Below are 24,835 nucleotides of genomic sequence, written 5' to 3'. Positions count from 1 at the left end.
ATTTTTTTTGTGTGTGCGTGGACTACAAAGATGTCGGTCATGTCAGCAAAATTTTCGCGTCGCTCTGTCAACAGTGTCAGCGATAGATCTAAGAGCACAAAACAACCAAGTGGAATGTGTTGAGAGAGCTGCCTTCAAGACTGGTGAGCTCTCAACGCTGGTGACATTGCCAGAGAGATGGAAGGGAAGGCGAAGCGCGGCCCGCGAGCTGCCTGTACCTCGATGGGTCTCGCGACTCCCGCCACCACTCGCACGCATTGTTTGCAGCCAGTGCCGCCAGTGCGAGCGCCAAAAAAGGAAGGAACTGGGGTTACGACGATGAAATTACGACATTGTTGGGCAACAGAAACATCTGCAGGCAGCCAGTGCCGCCGCTAAAGCGAACAGACGTGACCACTCGACTGGTTGGGATGATGTGCTAGGGACGTGCTAGGAACATTGCGTTGCGGACTTCTGAAGCCGGAGCAAGGCATTCGCATCGGGTCGAGCCTCAAGCTCGTGAGGGAGAGGGATGAGATGTTCACACATTATTAAAGATCCACCCATGAATCTACAATTAATTTGCCTGCGTTGCGTGTACAAGCCAAGTTTCAAATTTACCGCTTTGGCAAGCGCCGCAACAACTCGATGAGGGGCGCCGCGGTCGCCTAAACCGTATTAACAAATGCGGCGCGACGTAATAGCACATAAACGTTTTCGATAATTAAAAAATCCTCGATGATAGGCGTGTGTATTACAAGAGGCATTGTGTTACAATCTGTTACAACTATTATATTGCGGTTATTTGAGCCGTGATAAATTCCGAAGCGCACGGCGCTTGTTTTGCCATCTATCGCCATTTCAGAGAGACGTTCCTGGTCGTCGGCTCTGAGGAAAGACGCAAGACTCCGGCGGCCGTGTCCTCTACCGTCGCATCTCAACTTGGGTGCGGGCGTCGGGACGTCAGGAGGCGGGCGAAATTTATCGGCGCTCGTCGAGTGAAAGCCTCAGCATGCTGCGGACTGTGCTGGTTGTGCGGAACGAACTGGGCCGTGCCCCGAGATGCTGCAAGCGCCTCGTCCGAGCCGCCAGCGTGCTTTGCCTGGAAAACCCTCACGCGAATCCCAGCCACCGGTGAGAGGAACAGGCGACCGAAAGGTCACTTCGGCTTCCAACTGTACGAAATGTATCGTTCATTGGTGTTTACTGCTTATCGTAAGCGTTAGTGCGAAGAGCTTACGCTGCATGTTTCGACACGATCGACTTTAGGTTTCTGGACCCAGACCCAACCCATGTTGGTCGGTCACCGTTCCTATCCAAAGCTCGAAGCCAATTTTGGAGAAGGTGTTTGTTGACGTTGCCTGCAGAACCGTGCTGTTTGTTCGAGCTTTAGCTCTGTGCCTGATTGGAGCGTTGCGTGCGAATTAATAACCGCGATCTTTGTAGAGCAGCACAACTTATATGTATGCCGTTCGTACCCTCTCCTTCAATGCAGACTGATCGCACACAGTTCTAGGAGCCTTCTAAAGCCTAGGCAACCGCTCGACGATGGCCTGGCGCGGCGGATGTATAGCGCAGGTAACCTCTGATCCTTGTGGGTCACCCCAAGAGTTCACTTCTTCAATTCACTCATCTGCATCGTACGTTTGTAGCAGTATTCTCACTATCCATGTTCGTGAACACGTTTCTGATTGCTTCATATCTGACTTCTTACGAACCTAGCCGAATTCCTTCTGGAATACCGAAGCGTCCCTCTTTTTTTTCCGGGAGGAGAGGGGAAGGGTGGGGGAGTGAGATGTAGAACTGTCCTCAGCAGAAGCATTGCTCAAACGATTTTGACTCAGTTGTATGTATGCGCAAATTTGGTGTTATGAACTTGAATGCGTTGGCAGAGGACACACCATCCCATTGAATATCTGGGTAGCTTCCCAGATATGCCTAAGAGAAATTTGTCTGGATTAAAGGGGTGAAATGCAAAAAGCAAAAGAACAGTGTGCACCTTTCTCTCTTCCTGCATTACATTTGTCAGCGTTTTCCTCCTTATGGAGTACATGCAAGCTCTGGTGTGCACACGCCTAAAAGAAATTCTTAGGCTATTAGTTGCAACATGTGACTTGCTGAGCCTTAAGCGCACTACAAAGTGTTTGGACATTAATCCAACTGGGGCTCATAAGCACAAATTTAGGTACCTTCAATCAAAAGCTCACCAGCCAATCGGAATGTGGCATTTGTGAACCAGTGTTGGCCAGCTGTTCGTTGCTTGGTTCTACTCAAAACTGGTGTGTACGCGCTCAAAGTCGAGACGGCTTTTAATAAACAGTGCTCACATGTGGCATTGCTTACGATGGTTTCGTTGTGTATAAATATAATGCTGCCATACCATCAATTTTAAGTTCCTCCAAATTTGCGATATAATACTACACAGTCGTTAACTATCGGGGAAATGACAAAGAGTGGAGAAAGTGGCTGCAAAAAGAGGAATTGGCTGTGTATCTGCTTCCTTTGCTGCAAGTGTCGTCGAAAGATGATAATCTTCGGCTGCCCCTGCCACGTAACTTCCTCTCCTCTGCCCATCCCACTCCTCTTGCTCCTCTTCTCCCCTCTTGCTATACCACAATGAATAGAGTGGAGGTTTGTTCACTTCAGTTTTCCAGCATTCGCACTGCCCGCACACCGTCTGTTGGGACTTTTTGTTCCTTTTGGTCCTGTAGCAGCCCGGACCGAAATCTTTGGTTTTAGCGTTAGCGTTTATTACGCCTGTCTTCGACACCGTTATTTTAAACGCATAGCTTTTTCATTCGCTATCGCTACAACCGATCCAACGTGTATTGCTGAATTAAAGGACGGTGGTACTTACAATTACGCACTTACATTTTACCTCAAATATTCCTTCAGTTTTCTTTTTGCTGAACAGCATTCACATGTACAAGGTGTACAACCAGTCTTAGTAGTTTAGGAAGGTTTTGGCTATATATACTTTGCATTTAAGCGTTTTTTCACTTTGGCCGGTCGGCTGAATCAAGTGACAGGCAGACAGATCAAAAGACTCGCGTTTAGGTAGCCTCAGAAAAGATTGTCTTCTCTAAAAGTGTGTAGAAGGTGCAGAGAACACCTATCACTAGCTCACATTTTAATTCTGTGTAGGGCTCTCGACCCAACATGACAGAAACATTTCCCAGAACTTTACAGACAACGTATTCAACTACACCAATCTATCTTTTCTCTTAGGCGACAATCCCATGTTTTACAACAAGCGTGTTTTTAGGTTTTTAGCAGAGATCAAATGTTTGCACTGCATTTCATTTCACGCATAGTTATATCCTGGCCCTGTACACCAGACATCTTAGCTTTGTTGTATTCCGTTTAGCTAAACTGCTTGATTTTAGTTGCATTTATATTAGGGGCGGAGCACCTTAGGGTTTGGCTGTCGGTGTCTCCTGTCGTCTCATGTAGTCATGGTACTGAAGCACTGGGACACTCTTTTTCAATGCCTCGCTCTTGAATGTAACGCATACTAAAAGATCACACTGGGACACTTGTTCTCCAATGCCTCGCGCTAGAACGTTTCATCTCCATGGGTAAAAACGCATACTAAAAGAATACACCAGGACACTCGTTTTCCAATGTCTCGCGCTAGAACGCATGCTGTGGCGTGCGACACGAAGACAACTTATGGCCAGTCTTTCTCATATTTAATTGCTTAAATCCAGTTCTACGCAAGAGAGGGTGCCACCGCCTCAGCAAGTGTGTGATTGCTCCTCCCACCAGCGCCCAATCAGCGCGTGTCGTGTGGCAAGAGAGAGACTTACAATCTTTCAATACACTTATACACTGCATGCTTTGCTCCTCCTCAGGTTTCATGTTAGTGGTGATAGCCCGGAATTTTCTTACTTGTTGCACCATTTTTATTAAATAGGCGTGTTTTTTGCCCTCTGTTGGCCTTGTACGCTTAAAGGAGCCATAAAGACAAAACACAAGTTTGGTTCATTCGAAAGATTGCCTTGTTAGAGTCATACTGACACCACTTTTAACACACACTTTGCTCAAATAAGCTATATAATTAAGAAAAAGGAGAATGGCCATGCGACCTACGAGCTCATTTCCCGCAACAGAACCTATGATGTCATACCAACCAGCTCTACGATTGGCGGAGACCGGCGAAAGCAAACGCAAATTAGGGAGGGCTTATAAGCTTGCCGAACGAGCTATATTTGCGCTTAAATTTAGGGCACATTTTTTTTATGGCAGTAAGAATGGGGGGATAAACAGTGGAAGTTCCAAAAGCACGCATAAACATTGAAATACAGATGCGTACTGTTGTTGGTACTGCGCGAACTATGCTTGTTTTAGCTGCGCAGCACTGCGGTGCTTTCAAGTTGTCTTACAAACACCGGCTGACTGGCGTAAGCGACACGTTGTCTTATGTGACCCTGTTTGTTGAGGATATTCCATGGTGCATGAAACATGAACAATTACTTTCTACAGTAACAAAAACAAGGCAGGTGCGAATACGGCAGACAATAGTTTGTGCATGAGTTCAGTAGCACCATCTGGGAAGACTGACGGCAAGCAGCGCTGCAGCCGAATCACGCAGTGCAAGTTCCTTTGTATATGCACTCTTAAGACTTCATTGCTGACATCCTGAAAACGGACGATTTAGCGGAAGAATCAAAATTTTAACCTAAATTGATGATTCATTTCTCACTGAATACGGCATCTTTTGCTGCCGGACAAGCGCTAGCAGCACTATAAAACACAAAATCTTTCGAATAAAGCAAACTTGTATTTTATCCTCATGGTTCCTTTAAAGGAGCCATGAAGACAAAATACAAATTGGGTTTATTAGAAAGACTGCTTAGTCCCGATAGCAATGATACCAATATCATCACAATCTTCGAACAAATAACGGAGATATTGAAGAAAACGTGTGAAGCAGTCGCGACCCCCTAGCCAATTTCCTGCAACTTTTCTATGACGTCACAGAACCTTGTTTGTGCGATTGGCGGCCGCCTAACTGACCTGTCGTGACGACACATGACTGGACGTCTGTAATGGGGCCTTTAGTTCCATTTGACCACATCACGTGAATGCTAACGTGCAGTTAACGCACTGAAAATTATGTTTTATTGTTGGCCCGTATGACGTCATTCTTGCTCATAACACGTCACTGTGGCACAAAATTTGAAAGTTTTGAAATACTTCTTGCTTTTTTTTTCGTTAAAAAACATCTTTTGTGGCTGTAATGGAGCTGAGTGAGATACTGAATCCTAGTTCTTTGAAATTAAACGAAGTTGTATTTTCTCTTCATGGTTCCTTTAAACATCAAGTTGTTATCATTGGTCTTTGAAACCAACCTTCCTCCTGCTGTGCCCCCCTCTCCCCCCCTGTGGGAGCAGAGCTTCCGCGCCACCTGCGGGTGCAGCTGCCGGCGCTGTCCCCCACCATGGAGATGGGCACCATCGTGAGCTGGGAGAAGAAGGAGGGGGACCGGCTGGGAGAGGGGGACCTGCTGTGCGAGATCGAGACGGACAAGGCCACCATGGGCTTCGAGACGCCCGAGGAGGGCTTCCTGGCCAAGATCCTCATCCCGGCCGGAACCAGGGATGTGCCCCTGGGCAAGGTCGGTTCCTTCGCCTGGATCGTACACACAGTGGGGCTCTTTGACTGTCAGTCAGGCTTAGACTCCCCGAGAAGCAATTAGGAATTCTCTGTTCACATGTATTCCTATGGTGGGGGAAGAGAGAGAGTTAACATGTTTATTTGTACGAGCAGTGGGGAGGAGTCCTCGGTCCAAGACCCCTTGAGCTTTTAACGTCCTTCAACACCACCAGGCGCTGATCACTGAAGTCGGAGATGGTCAGAGCTCTCTCCCAAACCTCGTAAGAATGCGAACGGTTGCGCAAATGCAGTGGGGCGTGGGCGCAGCCCCCTACCGTATAAGGGAGCGTACCAGGGGCTTTGAAAAATTGGCATAGCGATATATTGTACCCCACCCTATAGGGAGTGGGGGCTCCTCGGACTCTCTTCTGTGACTCCAAAGCTGTAAATCAAAGAACCCTGTGCGTTTTCAAAAATTTCGGGTGCTTTAAATACAGGAAATAATGTGTGGAACAGTTTTTAGGTGGCTGCCAGTATATATAGCCTCCATGGTCATGCATCTTTGCCAAAGTTTCTTAATGGGACCGTGAAGACAAACTGCATGTTTGGTTTGATCAAGAGGCGTACCCCTGGGCAGGGTTCTTTCTTCAGAGGGGGTCATCACCTGCCGATTCTCTTTTGCCAGAATTGCGGAGAGTGTTTCGAAATTCTTGCATGCTTTCAATGCAGGATTTTGTGTGCTGAACTGTTTTGGAAGTGGCTGCTTGCCTGTCTTTAGCCTCTGAAGTTGAGCGTCTTTGCTGAGGGCTCTTTACTATACTTGAGTACAACTTTAGAGCGACAATGAAGTTGCGCTTGCGCCTCATCGCCACAGCCGGGTGTTTTTCCGCACAGCGCAAGGAGTGCGTTACTGAAAGTGTTTTGAATGTCACGCAAGGCGTTTACGGGAGTTTTCAAGCATTATAAATTATTGCTGTGACAACAAACAAACCACATGGAAAAAGTAGACAATGTCGGGCATTAAGCGCATTCTCCTTTTGAAAACATGCTCGTGTTGACACCTGGATTCACAGCTACAGCGGAGTGATATGCCACATGAGCTATTGCCAGTTTTTACTTGTACACGAGTGTATTTTGGTTTGATCTAAAGACTGCTTTGTCCCAAGAAAAATGATGCCAAGTCTAGCGCAAATGTGGAAAAATTAATCTAGATATTTCAAACACATAAAGCTGTAGAACATCACTTGCCACCTTCATGCCTAGCCCTTGATACTTGGTGGTGTGATTGGCAGTCTCTGGTGATAGCGACCACCGAAAAAACGAAAAAAACGAAAAAAAAAAATTTTAGTAGTGCCTGTTGTTTTGGTTGATCATATTACAAGAATGCTAATGTAGAGTTAGCTCACTGAAAACTCGGTTTTTATTGATTGCCTTATGATACCCCTGTTGAGGTTGTGTAGTGCAAAATTTGAAAGTTTCTCCATATTTTTTTTTTTTCCCGGTGAAAATTTAATTCAGGGCATAAATGCGGTTGTGGGAGTTACCAAAGGCTAGTTCTTACAAATAAATTAAGGTCGTATGTTGTTTTTATGGTCTCTTTAAATCCTACATTTTGTGATGGAGGTTAAAATGGCAACTCTTACGTTTATTTGTAAGCCTTTGCTTTAATTCAAAATTCAAGCTTGTGTGGCAAGCATGCAAAAACATCATTGATATTTCACCCCTTTATTACTTTAAGAAGCTGCTGTACAGCTGTATCGGCTATGCGGCCTGTGTGATCCCTACGGTACATTGGGGGGAAAAGACATCAGCATAATGGCAGTGGGGTGTAGGTTTGAAATTAACAAATTTCACTGGGGAGGTCAAAATTGTTGTGCTGTTTGACGGACAGGCTTGGAGAAGGAGTAAGCACCTCAAAGTGAGAATAAAACCGCAACTAGTGCCTACAGTAATGCTGGCAAGTGTGGTATTTATGCGCATGTCTAGCATGTGAAGCCACCTCGCTTGTCATTTTCCAAGCCAACAAAGTATTACAGCTTCAGCTGCAAAGGCCATTCATGCCCCATGGGCTAGACCCAGTGACAATGACTGGCTCTGCATCTAGCCGATTATTCCAAGGGATGAAGTTACGTTTTCAAATTAATAGTGCCCTTGCTTTTGTTCCTCTGTACCTGGACAGCTCCTGTGCATTCTGGTCTTCGACGAAGGCGACGTCGCAGCCTTCAAGGACTTTGTTGATGATGGCGCCGCCGCACCCGCCCCGCCAAAGCCGGCAGCAGCGCCGGCTGCGGCTCCACCTCCGGCTGCGGCTCCTCCCCCACCGGCCGCTGCACCGGCTATGGCTGCGGCTCCAGCGGGGGCTCCAGCTACCGGCATGGCAGGCCGCATCTTTGCCAGTCCTCTTGCCAAGCGACTGGCCGCAGAGCAGGGAATAAGCCTGGCGGTGAGGGTGGTTCTGCTTCCGTGTATTTTTGAAATGGCCTTACAATTAAAGGCAAAGGGAAATGTTTTTCAACTCCGCGCCCGACACACCCTCCAAGTGCCATTAGAAAGAGTGGACAACACCCAGGAATCCCAGTCATGCAAAAAGACGTTGCTCTCACAGTGGGAGTGTGTTGAAGAGCTTAGGGCATAGAGGAGCCCAGCGAGGGCTGCTAATGCTAACTCTGCTTATTATAAGCGAACTTGGGCTTTTTTTTTTCACCGAGTTAGTTCTAGATTTATTCAGCCATTTGCTGCCTTTTCTGGGCTTACTCGTGTTCGCATGAAGGTACTGACTTTCACTAATGTGTTCTTTTTCAAAAACTCTAAAAAACATTCCTGCTAGAAGTTTTTGATGACACGGACACGAGTGGTAAAGGCTGTCTGAAGTAAATAGCCCATAAGCAACGTTCGCACATGAACGTTGTGAAGTTGCACTATCGAAACAGAATGAAGAATCCCATGTTGAGCGGTATCCTGCAAAAACATAATGGCCTAAAGTTTCGGGGTTGTCAGCTGCTGGGACTTTCAATGGACTGCAGAAATGACGCAGCTTTTCAACTCGAAAAAACATGTACGGTTCAGCCAAGGCTGGAAACTGAGGACTTTCTAGTTGAGTCGACACTTGCGACGATGACTGTGCGTAGTTGGGTTGTGAAATGAAACATACATTGGGGAGCCAAAAAGTAAGTTAATTAAGCACTGGTGTGATTAATATTACTGTTACACGATCGTTAAATAGGGCGGGGACTACCTATAGGAGACGGCGATACAGTTAAACCTCGTTATAACGAAATTGAAGGGGCGCCGCGATTTGCTCGTTATAGCCAATATTTCGTTATAGCCGTAGCCGACATTTACTGCAAATATTATGCATTGTAGTTGCCTAAAACCATTCCAAAACAAAAGGGGCGAAATAGCATCTTGCCGCACGGCGGTAGTCAGTAAAATAAACACATTCCGGAGGTAAAAAGGAAAAGTCACAAACCTACTTTATTGCAGTTCAAAACTCGTATTTCAAACAGACTTGGCTACGAAGAAGTCCGTAATTGGACGTTGATGCACCTTCCTGAAGCGAGCGATGGCTCGCTCAGCAGCGGCCGCTATGTTCACGCCATCTTCGCCGCCCTCGTGCGCGCCGAAGTAGCGGCGCAGCACGTCCACCGCATCTATATAGTGCCTCCGACGCCGTCCTTAGCGCTTCCTTTCACGTCACGTGCAACAGCCCTGACGACGGACTCTCGGTTGCTCCCGATGATGGACAGCGTACTCGTCCACACGTCAAAGTCTCTTGCCACCTTACCACGGAGTGCACCTTACCTTCATTCGCGCCCGATGCGACGGCTTTTATCATAGCCGTCTTCTGTTCAAGCGTGATAGTCTTTCGCTTTCGCTTCCCGCCTGTCGCACTCGCGTTGTTGGAATCACGCGGGCAGTACGACGATAAAGACTGCCAAAACCCACGCACACACAACTACGCAGCGACGTCGGCGATACGAACAGGGGAGGAGGGGGGGGAAAAGAAGGTGACGCAACCGCGCGCGCCGTGTGCATTGGGGCTCTTCTCGGGCGGATAGTCCGCGGGTAGTCCGAGGATTCCCCGAAGCCATAGGGATACATGGGAAAATCGAACGTCGGACTGCTTCTAGGGGAGCCCGCGGTGAGTCCGAGACTGTAAATCGAAGGGCCCCATTGCCTGCATGCCGTGCGCAGCGAGAGGAGGGTGGGAATGGCTTCGCGGGCGCAGCGTCCGCACGGCGCGCCATCCAGCTTCGCGCGCGTGGCGGGAGTTTTGAACTGCTAATACAGTTGTCACGTCGCGCACTGTCTCAAATCCGCGTTGCGCACTGTTGTAAAATAAGCTCAAAATTTGATTTCTCGACGAAATTTGTTCGTTGTATCCCGTAACGGGCAAATTTTACCTCGTTAAAACGAGGTTTTAATACATTGGCTTCTATGGGGACTTTCAAGGGGAATTACGATTTGCTCGTTATATCCATTATTTCGTTATAGCCCGTCTCGTTATAACGAGGTTTAACTGTAAAATCAAGTGCTTTCATTCAAATTTCTGTATATTGTCACGATACAAAATATTTAATTTTACTTCTTTACTCCATACTGCATTCCCGTTTTCTTGCCTAATTATATCTAATAAACTTTTTTTTCAAGAAGAGCAGAAGTTTATTTTGCCGAGAACACACTGAATATACAAAATGAGGTCTCAGAGCACGAGTCTAGAGGGGGACCTTCTTGTGAGCGTTTCTGGAACCCCTCCTTATTTTGTGCTTTGTCACAAAAGTCTCGCCACATTTTTTTGGGTTCTTTTGGAATGATTATTTACTTGTTAGCCCAATTGCATCTGGCCACCCTGAACCCAGCACCCCCTCTTTTTTGAGGCCACTGGCCATCTCTTACCCAATAACAATTTATACATGCATATATTTAACAATCAGGTTGCAGGCTGTGGCTCTTCAAGTTTTTTTGCACGGTCATTCTGAAAATTGGATAAATATTTATCACACGGGAGTTCAAATGAAAATTATGTCATGGAAGATGTGCCCTCTGTCAAAGAACACACACTTTGCACTGCCGAGGCTTTTGATTGGTTGTGCCTTTCTTGAGTGTGTAAGAGCTTAGTCGGTAACGATGCTTGATTTTCACCGCAATTCAGTACACAATTTAGAATATAGAAGTGATTGCAGTTTTTTTTTTTGGCCACATCCCTATGTGTTGGTTCAAGGAACTTTGAGCATAAATTTCATGACTGCAAAGTAGTGATGGCCGGTAGCTTCCACTGATTGGTTTCGTTTGAAAATGTGTAGCATTCGGGAACTTTTGTTTGTTAATTGGGTGGCTATATTGCACCACTCAAAAATAGTTACTATAATTCATGTGAGTTCCTCGATACCCATTGGCCAGTGGTAAAGACTTCTTTCAGTTCTGTAACCTCTTTGCTTTCCTTCTAAAGCAAATGCAGAAGTAAATTCTGCACGCACATAAAGAAACGAGTCTCAGCCAGGCAGCACTCTTCTGTCAAAAAGTGCCCTCTCCATTTCTTGTCGTTGGGGTAGGCAAGCTTTCAGGGCATTGAGATAGTGGCTACTGAGTGTGAAACATCCCTCTCTCCCTCGCAGCAAGTTCCTGGAGGGAGTGGCCCGGGAGGCCGGATTGTGGCTCAAGACTTGGCTTCGGCCCTGGCTGCGCCCAGGGCTGCGGCTGCGGCTGGAGGCGTCGCGACCAAGTACGAAGACATCTCCCTCTCCAGCATGCGACAGGTGGGTTCCCTCTCTGCCTGCGCTTGCTATGTGAACAGCGCAATTAGACGGAAGGACTGACAGAAACACTGACTGCGGCTGAATGATTCGATTGCTTGGCTGCAGCTGGGGTCTGCTGAATCGAGCCGGGGTCTTCAGTTGTAGAGAAAAGGACGTAATGCCCTTGAAACATTCCCAAAGCTCTTGTGGAGCTTGGAGCTATCTGAACTTTGGAGGGGAGGCAACTTATTCCCACTTTTTAAAAATGGGCTTAAATGGGGGAAGCAGGCTGCTTTATGGGCAGGTGCACTACTATTGGAGGGATTATCAAGGCACGTTAGCATTTGGTGGGCTTTTTTTTTTTTTTTTTGTGAGAATAGAAATAAAATCTGGGGCACCTAGAAAGTGGGAGTGCTAGGTATACATTATTCAGGAATTAAGTAAAGATTTGTTTATAATGTGAGGAGCTGTGCATTGGAAATGTTTTTCAAAACAAAGAAAATTTTGTGGGACATTGTGTTATTCTGGGCAGCACAAACACGCAATCCTGAAAGTGCCATAGAGATTTTGCCTAGGTTACGGGAATGACGGTGTATGTGGTCTTTAAGGGAAATCGCATGCAGAGGGCAGGTAAGATTGAAAATGTACAAGAAAAAAAAAGAGTTCAATTTGCATTGATCTAAAGGTTCAAATGGAGGACCTTCACCCACTAGACTCTCCGAACCCTTGATTGGAACTGATTGCGAATGACACGATTTGACATTAGGTCGCTTCGAATTTGCAAAAGCACGACAAAACTGGTGGTGAAAAAGACAGAAATCATCAATCAAAAGTGCTTCGGCTGCCTCGTGAAGCTGGCCGTAAACAACAGAGAAAGCACTGTGTTTGCGACTACTCGTGTCCTTTTTTTCTTGCAGACTATAGCCAAGCGGCTACTCCAGTCAAAGCAGACGATACCACACTACTACCTCACTGTCGACATCAAGATGGACGCTGTCTTCAAGTGAGTTTGACTTCCTCAAAGAACGGTTTCACTTGGTTGTGCGAAATTAGAGCAAGGGACGTCCATTACAACGGGCAAATTGATCCACACAGCACATATGTGCTGGGGCCCTGGCCCTTCCTTTATTGTCTGTGTCCCTCCTTGTCGTTGTTCGTAACAGGCCATGATGGTTTTTCTTTGTGCGTTAACTAAAGAGTAAAGGTGCGTTGTGGTAACATGTGAATTTTGCCTCGAAGGGCAACTTCACAGCAACGCGTGCCACACTGTGATGCATTCTCTCTCCTGCTGTATTCTAGCTGGCTCGAAAGCACAAGAAGACCGTAAAGTTTAACTGTTCAGTCTTAGGCGTGGCGTTGTCTTATCTCATTGTTAGTACGTCTTTGTTACGAAGGCAGAAAGTTTGTATTAAGCGGTCAATTCGGTGAGGAAATATGTGTTCTTTGTTTTTCTCTGTGGGTGCAAGATGGGTTATACGTGTGAAAATACAGTACCCACCCGTTCATCCCCTCCTTTGTGCATGCAGGCTGCGTGCGGAGTTCAACAAGATGATGGAGAAGGAGGGCACCAAGATCTCGGTGAACGACTTTGTGATCAAGGCGACTGCCCTGGCCGCCAAGAAGGTGCCTGCCGCCAACTCCTCCTGGCAGGAGACCTTTATCAGGGAGTGAGTGCTGCGTTGGTTCTTCACGCTGCCGTGGCTCTGCCTTCTTTTTCTTCTATTTTGTTTTCATTTGGAAGTGCCAGTTTAGTAAACACAACTGACATCTTGCTTCCCCATCCACATCTCTCATCGAGGTGCAGGCCTGGACGTTGCATTTATGTCACTGATGTAATAGCTCACAAAGTGTATTTATAGCTGACATGCATCAAAGCATTGTGCCACGTTACATTATGTGGAGCACACTTCTCCTAGTGGGAAATTTCAGGTCAATCCTGGTTTCTCAAAACTACAAAAGCATCAGTTTCCGTTTCCATTGCTTTAAGCCCGGAAGGCGGGTGCGACAGAACACGTCATCACTGTCGTGTCGAGACAACTATCACGGCACTCTCTCGAGAGGAGGGCGTCACGTACCAGAGCGGGGAATGCTGGGACGGGGAACGGCCGAGCAGATAGAGTGGAAAACATGGCTACCGTGAATAAACGCGTGTGTTAACACTCTAGGTGTCTTCAGTAAAACCCCCGACAACACGACAATCACCTCGCTGTTTTTCAACTGACAGAGGCATTGCTTTGACTACCCGGCCACCAAAACTGCATTGCCTCAAGGCGTTTAGGTCTATGTTCACAGTGGATATTTGATACCGCTGTCAACTGAAATGCGGATGGCGATATTTATTCTGATTCTTGGTCATATTATGTACCTTTTTCTTGCACGTGGAACTTTGTTTTTGCTAGGAGTGCCATTTCGGTGAGCGGTAACTCCTGTAGCAGTGGTTGCACGCATCAGTTGTGAACACTGGCAGCACCTTACCACTGTACGCCGAGCCACACATGTGAAGTGACGTCATATGTTTCTGCCAAACGTTGGAGACACTTGGCACCCGCCGCGGTGGCTCAGTGGCTAAGGTGTTGCACTGCTGAGCACGAGGTCACAAGTTCAATTCCCGGCCACAGCGGCCGCTTTTCTGATGGAGGCAAAAAACAAAAACGTCCATGTGTACGAGATTTCGGTGCACGTTAAAGATCATCAGGTGGTCATAATTAATCCGGAGCCCTCCACTATGGCAAGCCTCATCACCTGCGTTGCGTCGGGGCATTAAACCCTACAATCAAATCAATCAATCCGTCACTTCTCTCCTTACCATGGGGGATGTCACGTTGATGCGTCCATTTTCCGCGCTCTTCTGCCCGAGCTGTTCTGTCGGCCAAATAAATGAGGTCAAATTACAATACAGTGTGGTACGATGATAATTGGAACACTTAAAATTTTGTCCTGAGCGAACCGTTGCTCTGTTCGCGCTCAAACTTCACACGGAGGTCACATTTTCTGGTCTACAGTAAAATCTCGATGATACGAATCTCGCGGGACCGCGAAAAATATTCGTATCATCCGAAATTCGTATGAACCAATACAGACCAAAAAATGTAGCGTTGAAAAAAGTTTTCATGTACATTTCTTTTTTTACTTTCGCCTGAAGAAATTCGTGATTTTCTTCTGCATTTTTTTACCCCAACGTCGCAAAGCAGTCCTTTCTGGAGCGCGTAACGCTTCGCGCTCGTCACCTCACTCGCGGTGCCCAAGCTCGCTAGATGCCGCAAGTCAAGCGTGAACCGCATGGTGCGTTTTTGCACGCGATTCGCACACCTCGGCTTTGCGCGCACTGTATTTTCACGCCTGTATCGACGATTTCGCGCCCGCGGTAGCTCCTACCTCAACCAAAAAATGACGCACGACGCGCGCGGCAGGATGGAGGAGCCTGACGACTTGCGAAGCGCTCGAGACAGCCGGCTTAGCTCCGCCGGAGATGGTTAAGCTTAGCACCCCGGCAGATATCTCATGGGCGCTTTCACTAGCGCCGTGGATGATGTTTTATAGTACCATTTTCGCATGCCTAATCAGCTCCTTTACCGCACAAGCAACTTAGCGTCTGCCTTGAGCGGCATTTTAAAGAGCGGTTAGGAGTGGTCGCTCAAGCGGCCTTGCCACTTTGCGGCCTCACCACTTTGCGGTCACAGCCGGCCACGCCGCGAGAAGCGTGCGGGGTTTCGTGGCAATGTCTGCAAGCAGAAAACAACGGCCCGGCCGTTTCTAGAGAAAGAGCGACAAAGAGGGGAGAGAGAGCCGTCACTTGCTCGTTCGGCAGTCGGGCCCCTCGCCGGCTCGTTCGTATCATCCGCCGGGCCGCGCAGGTCCGTTCGGAACAGCCGAAATCTTTCCCATTGCTAACAATGCAATTTCGCCGGGACTTTTCAGAAATTCGTATCATCCCGAAATTCGTATCACCCAGAATCGTATCATCGAGATTACACTGTATTTTGTTTGGCACCAGGAAAAACGACGGTACTTACCTGTTTATTCTGAAAATAAATGGGACTGATTTTCGCCTATGGGAAAATGGCGGCCGATTCCGACGTGCGAGCCAGCGCAAGCTGACCTTGCAATGATGGCACCACCTGGGGTATGCAGAGCAAAATGGAAGATAGAGATTCACGGTAGGCAGGAGCCAAATGGTGTAGCAGACGATCAGAAAATATCTTTTGTCCTGTTATGCAAGTATTTGTGATAATCTTAAATTATGGATGAAAAAGATTTTCTGATCATCTGCTACACTTGGCTCCTTCCTACCGTGAATCCCCATCGTCCATTTCGCTCTGCATACCCCAGGTGGCGCCGTCGTTGCGAGATCAGCTTGCGCTGGCTCGCACGTCGGAATCGGCCGCTATGTTCCCATAGGCGAAAATCATTCTTATTTATTTTCAGAATAAACAGGTACCGTATTTACCCGATTCTAACGCGCCCCCGATTCTAACGCGCACCCGATTTTCCTGGCAAAAAAACCGAAAAAACTTGCACCTCCGATTGTAACGCGCACGGGACTTTGTGACACCGGCAAACGAATGCGAGAGAAACGGGCGATTTATTTCCCGAAGTAATCTCACTCATCTCACTCCTCGTCGCTCTCCGCTGACCGCAACATCTCGGCCTCGCGGTGCCTCGGCCTCGCGGAAGCGCGTTCGCGATGCCACACTTCTGAACGAACGTTCAACCATGGTCTATGGGATCGTGGCCCACGCCTCGCACGCCCATCGCGAGAGCTTCTCCAGAGGTGCACGCTTCAGCCGACCGCTCATTTTGAACGCGTGGGAGCCGCTGCTGCCATTGCTGTTATCAAGCGCGCAAGTGAAACGATTTGACGATTTGTGTGAGCTCCGATAGGAAAGCCTAGGCGCCTAGGCTTGCTGCGTCCGAAAATCGTTGCTAAAAGCTTTGGCGCCATCTTGAGATGGCGATGGCGATGGGTGGGACGAAATTTCCGCTGTTTCGGCAGTTTCGGTTTTGTATCCGATTCTAACGCGCATGGGATTTTTCGGCCTATTCTTTCGGAAAAAAAGTGCGCGTTAGAATCGGGTAAATACGGTAAGTTGTAAGTAATTGGGTAAAGTAATAAACAGGTAATTATTGTCGTACCACCCTGTGTGTTTTATGCGTCACAGGTCAGCTGAGTGTTCTGTTGAGCAATGGAAGCAAACTGCATAACAACATCAACCCTGAAAATTGGTGTCAGTACCCCTTTTATTGTTCAGGGCACTTCTGAATTCCCCCTCTTGTCTCCCCTGGTTGGGCCTCATATCTATTGTCTAGTTATCCATGGCAGCAAGCATGACTGTTTCGTATTTGCTGCATATTGCATTGAAGCTGTCTGTATGTGAGCTGCCTGATCGGTGCAGTTCCATCTTGAGTTTGTTTCATGCACGTTAAAAGCTCTAAACATGGATTGTTGGGCCAGCAAGTTTTACAACAGTATGATTACAGCAGCATACAAAGAAGCTACAGACAAAAAGTTGTCCCGTCTGTTCTTTGACTTCATTCATTTTCGTTGCATGCGCAGTTGTAACTGTACCACTAAATGCCCCAGAAAATGTCTCTTTTGTTTAACACGATTAGAACGGAAAAGTTGTAACAGTTATACTTTATGGGCATTTCAGTACGTGTTGGACTCTGTCCTATGACACTTGTAATGTACCCTCTAAGTAACAGTCGCAGCTGAAGAAAGCGCAAATTCTCACTGTTTCCCCACGACCTTGCAGGTACAAGTCTGTCGACGTGAGCATGGCAGTGAGCACTCCAGAGGGCCTCATCACTCCCATCGTTTTTGGAGCTGAGAAGAAGGTTAGGAGGCTACATGCATGTTTAATCTGTGTTGAGGTTTTTGGCTGTATCGCTCTTTTTCAAGTCAGTCACCCAGGATGGATGTCTTTGCGCATTCATTTTATTATGCGAAGCCCGTCTTGGATTGTGGAATCACTAGATAGCCGAGACAACATATCTTTCACTGAGCTGGTGACTCACAAGGGAAGCCTGGCTGTGTGCTTGAAATTGGTGCTTTTGCTGCAGCCAAAGCACCTCTCACTAGAAAAGCTGTTATAAAGCAGGTTGTGAGATCTTGACTAAAAGATCACAATGAATTGCAAACAGATGAAGCAAGCAGTATTAGTGACATTGCTACTTACTTTTTAAGCTGTGGAGCTGGACAAAAATTGGGAAACTGCGTTCCCAAAATTCCCTACTCCAAGTTTTAGAGTTACCGGGGCTCTATGGCATGAACAAGTGCTGCTTTTAAAATCACCTGTTTGACGGTGAAATGCCGAGTGTCGTTGTTGCCAACCCTTGTTTCAGGGTCTGGCCCAAATCAGCCAAGAAACCAGAAGTCTGGCTTCCAAGGCACGCGAAAAGAAGCTGCAGCCCCACGAGTTTCAGGTGAGTTTGGTGGCGATTTTTTTTCTGCTTCGTGCTTTCATTGTGGTGCTTGTTACCTGCACAGGAAAGTGGGCCAGTTTTGCTTATGTAAAATGAATCGAGGGAAATTTACGCACTTACCAGATGCTTTAGATGTATGACTGCGGGCTCAAAAATTTACAATGCCTCTCACGAAATTGGTCGAGTCACTAGTAACCTATGCTTTCAAATGGTCGAAACACTGCTTGCAGTGTTGGTTTTGCAAAGCTGGCACAGTTTTTGGCGGAAAAGCAAGAAGGAGTTTAAATAGTGTAAAACTTGTTGTAATTTTCTTTTTTTGCCCCACGGGCATTTTGTAGTTGTAGTATCAGCCAGGGAACACGGTGAACCACTAACACAAACTGCCCAAAACCTGTCATTGACTCCATTCATTTATGCACCCAGCGACATTTTTACGTGAAGCTGCAAGCCCATCAAGTGAAAAACTAAGACAAACCTGGAAGCCTATGTGGTCAGACGGCATGGAAGAAAGCGTGGGCGTTTTCTCTCTAGATGCCCAGTTCGTCAAGTTTTTTTTATACTCCCAGACAAGTACACACTCAACCAGCCGAAAAGTGTAATCGGGAACTTGCTGCAAGCCGAAAAATGCAATCCATCGTGCTCATTAAGTTAGTTTAGTTAAGAAAATGTGGTGGCCACACATTGTGGAGAAGTTGCTGCGAACAAATTGAGTGAGGTGTGCTCGGTGCTTGACCCTAAGCGCACTCACTTTAGGTGTGTCAGTACTGCTTGTAAAAGAAGCGAAAGCATGAAAGGGTGGCACAGTAAAACGACTTGCTGTATCATTGCAGGGCGGCACCATCACCGTGTCCAACCTGGGCATGTTTGGGGTCAAGAACTTCTCGGCCATCATCAACCCGCCTCAGGTTTGCCTCCATCTTCCCTCTATATTCTCCTGATCATTTGAGTTGTGACTGTTCACTGTGCCAAAGCACAAGTTGGGCCTCAGTATTTGGGGTATGTCAGTGTTCAAAATGGCAATTTTTTAATGTTGAATCAATCTATGGTGACAGAGCAGTTAATGGCATTTACTTTTGTTGAGAAATTTGTGATGGCTACTGGCGTTTGTCACAGCTTCCATAGACTGTCTCTTGTAAGGACAGCACTAGAAGGAGCAGGTGCAAGTGTGCCTTTTTGCTCATGAAAGTGCGGTGTCAGTGCTTACGTCTCGCTAAAAATTAATAATGCTTGGTTCGCCCGTGTGTACGAGATTTCGGCGCACGTTAAAGATCCCCAGGTGGTCAAAATTAATCCACAGCCCTCCGCTACGGCGCGCCTCATCGCCTGCGTTGCGTCGGCGCGTTAAGAAACCTACAATCAATACAATAATGCGTGGTTACACATAAATTGCACATGCCAAGTGCACATTGCATTCTAAGTATACACTGTGTTGTTCTTGTTCTCCATATTTACACTGTTGTGTTTGTCTGTCCTGTCGGTAGTGCTCTGCTGTAGCAGGCTGACTAAAGAAACTCACAGCCTAAGGGTACCCAGCTGTAAACTCTCCTCATTCCCATTCTCTTTCTTGTTTTGTGCAGGCGTGCATCTTGGCAGTGGGTAGCACTGAGGATGCGCTTGTGCCCGACGAAGACAGCAGTACAGGGTATGGAGACTCCACTGCCTTCCCCGTTTCATTATGCTGGATAAATGTCTGCGTGTTTTGCATCTTGGTGATTGCGGCATTCACGAGAGCTAGCATCCCTTTTGTGTTATTGTTTACTGAAAAAGGAGTTAGCTTTCAGTGGATGCACTTCAGAATGAAAAAGTTATCCGGCATATACAGTAACAACTTTAAGCACTAATTTGAAAGGCCTCTAGCATTGTAGGCCTACCCACGAACACCAAAGCTACCTTGCGCAGAGCGTGAAGTAGCGACAGTGTAACCCACTTATAACAATCTTGAAGTGCCACAAAAAAGTCATAGTTATAACCAGTAATTGGTATAATGGGGTTGGGCAGAGCAAGGTACTTTTGTAAGCATTTAGGAGTTTTCACACAATATTTACAAAACGGAAATGTTACCCGGTGGTTGAGCCCTCAGACTTGGCCGTGCGTTTTCCAACCGACTCCACAGAACCGCTAGGAAAGACTACTTTCTTTTATTCGGAGGAAGTCTCTGCATCAGTTCCTTGACTTTTACTTTCTTTTTTATGGATTGGCAGATTTCATGCCACTGAAGTGGCATTGTTTTCTGCTTTTTTAAACACTGGCAATCAACGGTAGCCTTTACCCTGCTGTAGCTTTATTTTGATCTAAACAGTGTTAAAGAGGCGCTCCCTGCCTCTTTTATTTCCTGGGCCAGCAGACAGCAGGAGATAAGAGGGGTAGTCAGGAGGTCTCTTCCTTCAGGGATAGCATGGCTACATGAAGGGCATCAACTTTTTCTGAGTGTTGGAAGGATAGTAGATGCTGCAACTTGTTTCATGCTTGAAGTCATGCCTGGTCACACACAATGCTTCATGATCTCTCACAGATCTCCAAATACCATATTTTGCGTAGGCTCATACTGTCAGTTTCAATTGTTGTACAGTTAAACCTGGATGTAACGAACCTCTATGTAACGAATTCCTGGATTTAACGAAGTTTTTCACTTCCCCGTTTCCCCCTTTATTGAGGCCCATGTGTTTGCGACCTCGATGTAACGAAGGAGTTGCGATGGTTAACCTGGATGTAACGAATTCGCTACGCTGATGAGTCAGTTTCTTGCCCTTTTTCTGAAAAATCGGCTGGCGAAATGCACTAATTTAGCGAATTTCGCCCGCACCGCAATCTCTAGTGCGTTTCAACGTGAGTGAGGTGTCGGTTAGATGCTAGGCCTGCCTGTCGGTGTGTAGTCGCGTGTGTCCCCTGATATCTGTGGTATGGGTTCGCGGATGATTTTTGCTGCCTGAATACGAAAAGATTTGTCTTTTCAAGTCAAGCTCGCAATTTTAAATGGCGCCTCCGCCGGCGATAAACGTCACCGCCCGGTACAGTGTCCCAGCTAGCATCCCTTCAACAATTTTGACTGCAGAAAAGAGCATGGACTTCGCGAAAAGGCGCCCTTTCAGCACAAGTCTGGTTCTTGAAACGCGTTAGGCACCGAAAAGTATCAAAAAGGAAAAGTTATACTTAGTTACTTTTTGTGAATTCGGGGGCCGTGTAGTAGCAGCAAGCGCAAATCACGCAGTTTTTCAGTGTGAAATATCCTTGAACAAGGCTGAGTTCAGCACTACTGATGCCTAGCACATTGGTTTCGTTTCTCCTTCATTCCCGCGAGCTTTAGCTTGAAACCTGCATGTAACGAAAACCTGGATGTAACGAAAAAAAGCGAATTTTTGTCAACTTCGTTATATCCAGGTTTAACTGTAACCAATAATAAGGAAAACAACCATTGTAATAAGCAGTTTATTTTACCATATAATACATGGCAAAGTTGATGGTGTCACAACTGTTTGTTGTTATATCCAATATGTTGTTATAACCGGTATTGTTATAAGTGGGTTGGACTGTATGCGCGTCCTCATTATTGCTGGTTTATTTTAGTGCTTACACTTTCAGTAAGTGTCACTGAACATTGGCAGTCAAACTTGTCAGGTAAACAGTTGGAAGCATAGACTCAATTTGCCTATGTATGATGTGCACTTTTCAGTTCGACATTTCTTGCACGTTTATTGCAATCTAATCCAGTGAAATGCAAACTAGTTTAATTTCTCCTTAAACTTTTTTTATTGTGCGGCCCATCATAGGCAGCGTGCTGCTCCAGCAACTACTCAATCCAGGATGCCTTTTTAAACACAGTCCTACCGCCTTGGCAAGACCAAATGTGTAATCTCCATGAGCTGAGAATGTTAGGTTGTTAGGTCATGGTTTCAGTTTCCAGTCGAGATTTCGTTCTCTAGCTCCGGGCGGTCTAAATTAACCTGTAGCCTCCTCTGCGGCACATCGATAGATGAGGCATTGCTTTCACACTTACCGTATTTACCCGATTCTAACGCGCACTTTTTTTCCGAAAAAATAGGCTGAAAAATCGCATGCGCATTAGAATCGGATACGAAACCGAAACTGCCGAAAGAGCGGAAATTTCGTCCCACCCATCGCCATCGCCATCTCAAGATGACGCCAAAGCTTTTAGTAACAATTTTTCGGACGCAGCAAGCCTAGGCGCCTAGGCTTTTCAATCGGAGTTCACAGAAATCGTCCAATCATTTCACTTGCGCGCTTGATAACAGCAATGGCAGCAGCGGCTCCCACGCGTTCAAAACGAGCGGTCGGCTGAAGCGTGCACCTCTGGAGAAGCTCTCGGGATGGGCGTGCGAGGCGTGGGCCACGATCCCATAGAACATGGTTGAACGTTTGTTCAGAAGTCGCGAACGCGCTTGAAGGCTCCGAGGCCGAGATGTTGTGCTCAGCGGAGAGCGACGAGGAGTGAGATGAGTGAGATTACTTTGGGAAATAAATCGCCTGTTTCTCTCGCATTCGTTTGTATGTGTCACAAAGTCCCGTGGGCGTTACAATCGGAGGTGCAAGTTTTTTCGTTTTTTTTGCCAGGAAAATCGGGGGCGCGTTAGAATCGGGTAAATACGGTAAGACCCAAATTAGGTTCATACTAACTATGTGGTTGCCAACCAAGGGTTTATTAAAAATGGTAAGAAATACGTTTTGGCTTCCCTACGGAAGCCTTGTTCACTGTTCACTACTTGTTCACTACGGAGGCCTTGTTCATGCAGGCAATCTGCCGCCGGCATATGCAAGATGCAAGACACACTTAAATGCCTTGAGATTCGGACTTCTTTGCTCAGTGATCAAGGCTTCTGTGTGGAAACCCAAACGTCTTTCCTTATTTTTTTTAATAAACCCTTGGTCGGTGACCACAAGTTTTTAACTGTGGATCTCTTACCCGACCAGACAAGATTTTGTCAAACCTTGGACTTCAACCCCAATTAGGGTTCATTCGATGAATAGGGGCCAATGAATGCAGCGAGATACATTCCTCAGCCGCTGCCTTCTCTCATCCCTCCTCCTCCCTTTTCCCTCAGGTACCGGACAGTGAAGATGATGTCGGTGACGTTGAGTTGCGACCACCGTGTGGTCGACGGCGCCGTAGGGGCGCAGTGGCTCCAGCACTTCAAGCACCTCCTCGAGAGCCCACACTTGATGCTGCTCTGATTGGACACACAGTGCCCCCACGTGTAATTTATGCTGTGTAGCTAGAAGGAGAACTGTCGTTGACCCCCTTCCCCCCCCCCAACCTCCCCTTCCACTCGTGCCCTCCACTTTCGTGTTTTCTGCGGCCTGCTTGTGGGAGACGCAGCCACCGCCCTGAGGGGGTCGGTGGTGAATATGTTGGCCTTGGAAAAGGAGCGGAGGGAAGTACCATCGTAAACAACGGGAACGGCAGAGAGCTGGTGGCCATTGCTGCGGTGCTGTGTGCTTTGAGGCGGGTGCAACTGCAGGTTATAGTGAATAAAACTGGTTTAACGAGTCTGCATCGGTCTCTGAATTTACTTTCAACTACATGATATTCACACGACCTTTACACTGCTAGAGCTTGATTTAACTACACTGACAGGGAGTGGAAATTTATTTGTTAAATTGGTGGATGAGTAAACAAATTTCAGAACTGCCTGCACTGTTGATGGGAGGTTGGAATTTGACAACTCTGTCTTAAACTTCTGAAAATTAGGTTTTCCGCTGCCACGCCTAAACTGTACTTTCTGTACACAGCTGCTCACGAGTTTGCTGTATCTGAAAAAAAAAAGAAAGCCCAAGTACACAGGTTTGATTCCCGGCCATGGTTTCCGGTTTTCTAATGGAGGTGAAAAGCAAAAACGCCCATGCATTCAAGGTTTCAGCGCATATTAAAGATCCACAGGTGGCCAAATGTAATTCAGACCCCTCCACTACAGCACTCCTGATCGCCTGTGTAGCGTTGGAATCAAACAAATTATCTAAAAATTATGAAAGTTTGTACTGCAAAGTTATGCCAAAGTTGTGCCAGCAAGGGTAAGTGCAGGCGCAAGAACTGTATCAGCTGCAGTGCTTATGTATTAACTTTTACACTCTGTTGTCTCAGCAGGTTGTCTTTTTTGTGCTGGCATGGCTAAAAACCTTCAAGTGTGCTTCACTGCGAGCTCTCACGTAACGCAGCAAAGCTCACCCATAAAAACTGGCTAAAGCTTGAACTATTTAGTTACACGACACGACAGTGAAACAGCATGAATTGGAAAGAAAAAAAGGCGCCTGAAGTGTCCTTTCTTCCATCCACATAATTGCGCTTTTTCACTGACTTGCAACAAAGGCTGCATTTTTGACATTCACAAAGTATAATTGAGCCAATGCATAACAGAATACAAATTGAGCATCCGCTTAACATTTTCGGCAGTATTGCCTCTTCATTGTCTTTGAAATCTGCAGAGTGGCTTTTCATCATGATTTGTTTTCAACATTTTGCTGATCTAGCATCTTAATCCTATAGTGCAGCAGTACATGTCATATCTTAACCTGTATGTATGTACTGTTGCATCTCACTTGATTTGACTTTACGTTACATTTAGAATGATACCTATTACTGTCTGCATACTGAGTGTTGGAAAGTCCTAGTCATTTTTGTGATTATACTAGTAACTTGGCATACATATTATTGTGAGGGCGCCAGATGGGGATGTCAGTAAAATTTTTGCACCGACCCGCTTCACTCTGTAACACGGAACAGCAAAGTGGAGAGAGCTGCTGCGAGAGTGGAAAATGTGCATTGCCGGGGAGATGTCAGTCAAAGCGCGGCTTGGGGGGGTCGGCCTCCACCAATGCGCCAGTTTGGTCGCACGATGTCTTCATGGGTCTACTGCCGGCGTCTACTGCCATCACTTGTGTATGTTGTAGGATGGAGTTTGCAGCCAGTGGAGGCAAGAAAAAGAGAACGAATGGGTGTGACGGCGGCAAAGTTCCGATTCTGGTGGACATCGTCTGAATCAAAGAGTGTGCAGATTCTTTAATTCACAGCACAAACAACAAACAAACAAGGACAAGGAGGATAACGAGACTCGCTGACAGCGCCTGCATGTCTCTCTTTCCCTCTCGTC

General features: G+C 46.7%; 1 protein-coding gene across 2 annotated transcripts; it reads left to right on the top strand.

Annotated features, from left to right (window-relative positions):
• The first annotated feature begins 843 nt into the window (after positions 1–843).
• On the top strand, positions 844–23,242 carry Muc (dihydrolipoamide S-acetyltransferase muc). Of its 2 annotated transcripts, XM_077696063.1 has the most exons (12): positions 844–1,113; positions 1,475–1,557; positions 5,376–5,599; positions 7,757–8,020; positions 11,193–11,333; positions 12,230–12,315; positions 12,839–12,979; positions 17,066–17,147; positions 17,655–17,735; positions 18,566–18,640; positions 19,313–19,377; positions 22,793–23,242. In XM_077696063.1, the coding sequence occupies exons 1-12, from the start codon at positions 992–994 to the stop codon at positions 22,920–22,922; spliced, it is 1,494 nt and encodes a 497-aa protein (XP_077552189.1). In that variant the 5' UTR covers positions 844–991; the 3' UTR covers positions 22,923–23,242. The 2 variants fall into 2 exon arrangements, with proteins under 2 accessions (XP_077552189.1, XP_077552190.1); XM_077696064.1 differs by lacking the exon at positions 1,475–1,557 and having other exon boundaries at positions 980–1,113.
• The last annotated feature ends 1,593 nt before the right edge of the window (positions 23,243–24,835 follow it).

This window comes from Haemaphysalis longicornis, unplaced genomic scaffold (assembly GCF_048455015.1).
Source record: "Haemaphysalis longicornis isolate Haplotype H1 unplaced genomic scaffold, Haemaphysalis longicornis Haplotype H1 scaffold_18, whole genome shotgun sequence".
In the NCBI taxonomy this organism is placed as follows: Eukaryota; Metazoa; Arthropoda; class Arachnida; order Ixodida; family Ixodidae; genus Haemaphysalis; species Haemaphysalis longicornis.
This window is presented reverse-complemented; position numbering and strand designations above follow the sequence as displayed.

Excerpts from the sequence above, each read along its gene's own strand:
- Muc (XM_077696063.1), top strand. The coding sequence starts at position 992 with ATGCTGCGGACTGTGCTGGTTGTGCGGAACGAACTGGGCCGTGCCCCG. Across the intron at positions 8,021-11,192 it reads AGCAGGGAATAAGCCTGGCG|CAAGTTCCTGGAGGGAGTGG; the intron begins GTGAGGGTGGTT and ends TCTCCCTCGCAG. Across the intron at positions 17,148-17,654 it reads TTTTTGGAGCTGAGAAGAAG|GGTCTGGCCCAAATCAGCCA; the intron begins GTTAGGAGGCTA and ends CCCTTGTTTCAG.